Here is a 7716-nt window from a genome sequence, read left to right on the forward strand (position 1 = left end):
AAATCTACATTTATGTTTGACAATTAAACAAGCAGAACTTTAATTGTTATTTTTATACTAGTGCTCGCATCTTTTACCACATGACATTGAAAAAAAAAAAAAATCTTGAAAAGTAGAAGAAAGCCGTTGAAAAATTTGAGCCATTTGAATCGTTAATGAAGGGAAGAAAATGTTGTTAATTATTAGCATGTCACTAACACCATCCACCATATACTCTTTACCATTCATGCTTTTGATAATTGCCGAAAAAATATCACCTATCTTTGATTGATTGTTTTGTTTCATCATGCAAATTTAATAATTTAATCTACTTATCCTCATGATTGTTATTGTCTCTCAAGCTGGATCCACTAGTATAATATTCCCAATCACGAGAATGAAGACGGGAAATGAAAAAAAAATAAGGAATTCATGGGATCAGGTCGATGTATGTACTTACAAGATAGCAACAAATTTATCTAGCTTTGATGTTTATACTAAATATTTAAATTATATAAAAAACATTTAGATGTTTCACTGTACACGTTGGTGACAATAAATAAAATCGATGTAATCTCAGATTATCATGTTCTATTTTCTTTTCAATGTTTAATCTATCACCACCATTGCTGCTATGTCGTTATGTCCTTTCCCTCTATTCCAGTAGATTCAAACCCTTCTCCAACCATGTCGAGAAACTATTAAAGTTATCATTATTTGTAGCACCCGCAATATGCTAGAAATTCAAATCGTATGTCCTTGCCCTCTACTCTAGTAGTTCTTTATTTACCAGGGTTTCCCCCTGGTATTCATTTTGTGAGGTGGCCCCCTCTGTTTTTTGCGACCGCCTCACAAAAATATTACCGACATCGGCGCCTCACTGTTTCAGAGAAGGAATAAAAAATGCAATGATTGCAATCCAATTGCTTTAACCCTTGCCATCATCCGACATTGAAAAATTGGCTGTGAACACTAAATACTAGCAACAAATGAAAGTTCTTCTGCCTATTTAACATAGCATTTTGACCAAATTCATTTTTAGGATGATTGACATTAGGATGTTTAACAAACTTTTCCGGGTGACCATGCTGTCCCCACCCCCCCCCCACCACCCTTATGTATTCTCATGTTCTTCAGTGTCGAAAAACCAGTTTTCGCCTCTCACACAAGAAATCCTAGGGGAAACCTTGTCTACAATATATTACCAGTCCCATAGACCAAACCATGAGACTTGCAGACTGCATCCCTATTATATTTGAGTCTGTTGATACGAGCGAGTCTGCTTATACTATATGGTTCTTTTGACAAAACATGGAGGTCATTAGCATCTACTAAACGCACCTGAAAATACACAGTTTTACTCCAATAGTAGCTAAACTTCCAATGAGATTTAGTGGCAAAAGCGTGAATTTTCTGCCATGAGTAAGATGTTTTTTCCTCCAAAGTAATGTAGCCTCTTCAAGCCAACAAGAGTGAAACAGGCCAGAACTGAACCTCCACTCACAGGCATCGGCTGTCCTGTTAAAGAATAACATTAAGCAGAATTAATATATGTTATATTCCAAGGGAAAAAATATAGACAACATTCAAGTGCCATCAATGGTTTTTCTAGCTATTCCAATTTTCAAGATGTCCACCTTTACTTTGAAATATGCTTTTAATCTCTGGAATGCTTCCATTAAGGCTACATTGATGATGACATCAGCTCCTCGGTCCAGTCTTTAATGAGCATCCCTTCATGTATGACATCCAGTTCCCATTTGTCTTTGACTAAATTTTGTGCTACATTGTAAATTACTTATCATTTGAGGCCAGAAAAGTCTTACAATGATCCCTCATTGAGTTTTGAGTTGCACCTGAGGAACTGATCCAACGGTGTGTACATTAGACTTTATAGTTCAGTCACTTTAATTGATGAACTGCAACTGTTTAAAAAGGGTCATTTCTCAAAGATTAAATTGTTGTCTAGAAATACAACCGAGACTGATACAAGCTTTTTGTTTGGTTGACGATCTACAGCATATCAAAACTATCAATATTAATCTCGTACCTTAAGTCCATCCTGTTAAATCTTCACCCTCCATGTAACGTTGAAATAAAGACTATACGATCCTTGTTTTGAATTTCATACTCCAGTTCTCCCTACAGGATAGAGAGAGAGAGAGAGGAAGAGAGAGAAAAGTCATCAGCACAGGAGATCCAAATTTCATTTACAGTCAAAAGTTTGTTCAGCTCTGATCACATAGTGTTTTAATCCCCTAAAGTAAAACAAGCTATAGTTTTGTCCTCTCTGGAAACTTTTTGGGCGATATAAAAATTTAAAATTAAAACTTTTGATGAAAAAATTGTGAAACTTTAGGCACATTTACAGATAGAAGCAAAGACATTGCTGATAACTCTTGCAAACAAACAAGAGAGGGCTGCTCTCAGTTTGATAAAGGTGGTCCAAACATCCCCGATTTCAGATTCAAAGTATGCCCTGAATGTAATGGATTTTTATATGTACTGTCCCTTAAATTTGTGAAAAGATCCTTAATAATTTCAAGTTTACCTGTTTGGCCTTCCATTCGTAGAAACCATTTCAAAATGTAAGCTGTGACTGTTTGATAGCATTTTCTGTTCAATAATGATATTTATCTTGTAATTCAAATGGAAAACATCTTTTTACACTTAATGATACCTTCACATCTTTGGAATTAGATTTTTTTTTATCTTTCATGAAGTGTTATTTGATCATTATCCACGAAGCATCAAAACACTAAAGCAGTCATCAGTTTTCCACCCTTCGCTTGAACCATGCAGTGATCCATATCAAGATCATGGAATTTCTTCGAAGCAATATGGTTACCTTAAACAATGTTCATCAAACTCTGGACATCTAGTTACACTGTGTAATGCAACTATTTGTTTCAAGATTTCACACCAGAACTTTGCAATCAAACCTGTTACAATTAACTGTTGAATGAATTGTTTTGTCCCCTAATACAATGAAGTAATTATCTCAGTACTTACGACAAGCTCCCAATCAGCATCATTAACTAGGATGAGAATTCCAGGCCTCCTATAAACAAAATTATGATACAAAGTTATGCAAAGTATATTAAACAGCCAGAAATATGACACACAACATGTATTCCAACAACTTAGGGTAATGGAGCTATATAAATATATGTACATTTGTTTCGTTTGTTAATTATTTCAATCATATCTTAGTGAAATATTTTAAAGTAGATATCATTTAAATGTGATTGCACTGACAGTAGTTTCACTGCAGTTGAAGAAAACTTGCAGAGATCAAATTGCATTTCGGTGACTCATAAGATTTCCATTTTTACTTGTTAATTTTAAATTTAAATTTAAACAAACCTACGTACTCCTTTAACAGACACTTTACATATATGACTCTCATGAAGTAAATTTAAACTTTTTTAAAAAGAAATAAAAACAAAAAGTAATATATGAAGATTAACATTCCATGCATAACAGTTAGAGTCCTTTCAAACATTTTCTAATTTATGACTCTTTGACATTTATGCTGATACTTTTAACATTGACTCACACTGTGTCTTCTTGAACAAATAATTCCGGTCTTTCCTTCAAAAGATTTTCTTTGATCCAGACTAGAAGTTTCCTAATGGTCCCTGTCAACAGGAGGGTTGAAGTATAAAGAAAATATAACACACAGTTTGGTTGGACTCTTTATTAAAATGATTTAGTTAATGTACATTCAAATTAAAATAATAAAATGTACTTTGACTGCATAATGATGTAAATACTAAATAGTCCAAGACCTATAATGACTGTACATCACAATATGGATATTAACACAATATGACTGTGGTAGGCTACTGGTGGTACAGTACCAGTGCATTGCCCTACTCTTTCTTCTTTGGTTGATTCCAACCACTCTCTTCTCCTCACTTGATGCCAAGGTTGGACTAATTCTGAATATCTTTAATCATTTGCATCTGATGTCTAGTTAAATATTTGTTGTAAGGTTGCCAGAAAAAAAATTGTGACATCATGGCAAGATGTTTAGTAACAGTTCATATAGTTTCTAGGCCTACCAATACACTTACAAGGATTGTTGTCATGGGACAACTTCACTTCATGCTCCTTAACTTTGTCGAAAAGTAACTCCGCTCCACCACTGAAAATGGAAAGGAAAGTGAATATACTTTGTATTTGCCAGTTTCTGCACAAATGAATATAGTTTTAATCAAGTTGTATTTCTTTTATTGGATTTACATAAAATGTTGCATGTTGCTGTATTAATGCTTTCCCCCATCGTCTTGCTATCATCATGCTAAGTATATAGTAAAGGCTTCATAATTGACGCACCCCCATAATTGACGCACCTTCAATTATTACTAGCAGCGATACAGCAGACTACCTAAACTTTTTGCAGTCAAACAGAATTACATATTTCATGAGTTTGAATCCATTTCAGCTATTTGCCGACTAAATTGTGGAACTTTTTAAGCTTTTAACACCCTCCCCCCAGTTTTGCACAATTTTTGGACATTTGGAAATCTTACACCCTAAAAATAACCAACATTACCTCAATATGAAAACGCTACTCTCTGGGACCTGACCTGTCTGAGCTAAGAGGCTCAGAGCATAGCAAACAGCATCTAAAGTCAATGGGTGTTTACTAAAGCCTACACTACAGTTAGCTTATCAACGCATGTGTCAATTTAGGGGTATGAAAGAACTTGATACGGCAGACATTTTGTGGTCAAATTCTGCTCAAAGCACATAACCTTAAATATTTTGAGATCATAACATTTTGGAGGAACTAAACATATGAAAAACACATACAGTTGAATGATTTGGATTTTTCCTTGATAGACATCGTTGATCAAATCCTTGCGTCAATTATGAGCCCTCCATGCTACTGTATAACTATAATGAGCCTAGGCCTAGGCCTAGCTAGGGCATTATAAATATTGAATAGGCCTACCATTGGGAGCACCCATGAGTTAGTCTAACGTAGGCTTCCTACGAAGCACAGGCTTCACTTATAGTTGTAATGAAGGATAGATCGTATCAACTAATATACAGTAAGGCTTCACTTAGGCCCAGGCCTATCACTGGATACAGTAGTACTAGTATAGTATTACTAGTATCAGATATTGCTAGCCTATTCAAAGTACAACGACGAGTAGGCTAAGTAACTTTCGGTTACATGACACATTTCAAGCCACATTTCAAACTGTACAACCAACCTAAATTCCACGTGGATATCTATGTGTTGCTGACTGCTTTCTGCCATAATTCCTTTTTCTTGGTCGATGATTATATTTATAACGTATTAAGACTTCTGTCTGAACCTTGGTATGAAGAAGGCATATTTTATACAGTACAGTAAGTAACAGTTAGAACCCAAATGTTTTGCGCAACTCATACTAGTTATAATTTTGTAACCTGGTGCACCGATGTAAAAAAAAACTCTTCAGACACGTTTGTTGTGACCAGTGTCGACTGTTGCAGTCGTTATCCAATTGATGTTGACAAGTGTACCGTATTATCTTTCTGCAAGTAGATAAAGGTTTACATACTGCAAAGGGCTTTTAAACAGTGGCGTAGGAAGGTACTTTTGAGTGGGGGGCTGAAGACTGATGGCCGACCTGGGGGAGGGGTCTAAGGGGAGGGGGTGTCCCCCTCCCCTTTGGAATTTTTTGGAATTTCCAGGTGGCTTCAGTTGCAATTTGGTGCAATATAGCACACTTCAACCCACCCACTCCATTTTGTATATAATTTTGCATTTTCACCTGGCCTTAGATGCAATTTGGTGCTCCAAATGAGATTTTTTCTCATTTGGAAATGAAAAAGGGGTTTTCTGACTTGCGAAGCGGGGGGGGGCGGAATGATAATTCCGCCCTCCATATTTTTTCACTGGGGGCTGGCGCCCCCAGCCCCCCCCCGGTTCTACGCCCTTGGCTTTAAACATATTTAAAGCCCTAATAAGTTAACTAATATTACTGCAACTGACCGGGTTAATACATACTTGTGTATATAACCGACAGTCAGTTGGATATACTGTCAGAGTAATCAAGATCCTTTTTAAGAAAAAGTCGCCCAGGAAAGAACCTGGGCACGAAAACCAAACAACCGAACGGCTGATTCGCTCTCAACCCCAGTCCCCTTGCATCGGGACTGTGACTGTGTGATCATCGTCGGGTGTGCATCGCCATTCCCCTCGAAAGGGAACAGATACTACACATGATCTTAGCCAAAAGGCCGAGAAGCGAGTAATCAATATCGCAATCCATGTTTGCCCGACGATCATGAGGTAAATAGCTACCATGCACCTTTAATGATTTACATTGAATATATTCCATTAAATTGAAAATGCTACCAATATACAGTACGACATCTTAATTTAAAAATCTTTCTTAAGTTTCTGCCCAGATTTATCGAGGGAGTTGTAATTATTTAACCCTTCGTAGCCGTGGTGTCACTACATCGGCCCAGTGATCATTACATAGACTGTGATGTTGCGGTACATGATGCATAAGCCATTGCCCTTTGTGTTGCTAATCGACATCATTGGAATCACATATGTCATGATATACATTTGTACAACATGTCAACATAAAGATACTAAACATTCCACGGTGAATACATTCTAGGGTGAATAGAAACTGTACTATATATATATATATATATATATATATATATATATATATATATAACAGGCATACTATACCTCTGATTGTTGTTATCTCTCGTGAGATTCTTTCGTGTTTTACAGCATGCAAGCTCTTGAACCTTATAAGTAGGTGCCATACATTTTTCAAGACAATATTACAGCCAAGCCGGCGAAGTGTGATATCTGAAGAACGGTAATGTTGACTGACCAGATACATGACATATAAGCTTCCATATAGCCTAATAAGTACAACGATTTTGTTGTTTTCGGTGGGATCATAGGTCATGCCTTAACAATCTGCCAATATTTTTTTTTGGTCAAAGATCCTTTAATAATTAGACACTCTTCCATTACTATTTATTATATTCAAAGCAAGTTTCAAGTAAGCAGCACTGTGGTATTTTTAAACCATTATGTCAAATGACATGGATAATGGGTATATACTTATATGAGCTTTGCACTAAGTTTTTGTATACCAAATGTTTAGTATCCAATCCTGTTGATGTCACTGCAAATTACTTTGCACTAAACAGTGCATAATACATGGAATAGTGTCATTTATAGAGGTTGAAGGACGAACCCCCCCCCCCGCCCCATCCCACACCCGCATAAGAGATTCAACAGGTGGGATCATATTCTTGTGCGTATCGTGCAGTTCATTGAATTATAAAGTTTCATGCTTCAATATATTGAGAGTTATTTTATCATCAAATTAATCAAGGCTGTTACACAGAATATATATAACCACGTAGCTAAGAAAAATACCATTCCTTTCTAATGATCACCCCTCCCCCTCCCCTTCCCGCCGCTCCCAAACTGACCTCTGATCTATAATTTCGTCTATATTTTAGAGTAAGTTGTTCCGTCATTTAAATGGTCGTTCCTCCGATGTTTTTAAAGGAGCCATTCCATAAAGAAGAAAATTAAAAGTGGTATAGAAATATTATATGAACTGATAAAAGTGATCTTTAACGCTCTGCAACATATCAAACTTAATTTTTTTATACATATATATTGTCATCCTTATAAACTTTGGAGAAGACAGATGTGAATCGACTTAACAATGGTTCCCAAAGTAATGC

General features: G+C 36.1%; 1 protein-coding gene and 1 pseudogene across 1 annotated transcript; both read right to left on the reverse strand.

The window, feature by feature from the left end:
- Nucleotides 1–5: 5 nt before the first annotated feature.
- LOC139963478 (ubiquitin-related modifier 1-like) lies at nucleotides 6–5392 on the reverse strand. Its single transcript, XM_071964285.1, has 6 exons — nucleotides 5208–5392; nucleotides 4059–4129; nucleotides 3539–3620; nucleotides 2992–3040; nucleotides 2030–2121; nucleotides 6–1497 (listed from the first exon to the last, which is right to left on the reverse strand). Exons 1-5 carry the CDS (start codon nucleotides 5252–5254, stop codon nucleotides 2053–2055), a joined length of 318 nt encoding a protein of 105 aa, XP_071820386.1. The 5' UTR covers nucleotides 5255–5392; the 3' UTR covers nucleotides 6–1497; nucleotides 2030–2052.
- A 765-nt stretch (nucleotides 5393–6157) lies between these two features.
- LOC139964405 (U2 spliceosomal RNA) lies at nucleotides 6158–6234 on the reverse strand (annotated as a pseudogene).
- Between the last annotated feature and the right edge of the window lie 1482 nt (nucleotides 6235–7716).

This window comes from Apostichopus japonicus, chromosome 22 (assembly GCF_037975245.1).
Source record: "Apostichopus japonicus isolate 1M-3 chromosome 22, ASM3797524v1, whole genome shotgun sequence".
Taxonomy (NCBI): domain Eukaryota; kingdom Metazoa; phylum Echinodermata; class Holothuroidea; order Aspidochirotida; family Stichopodidae; genus Apostichopus; species Apostichopus japonicus.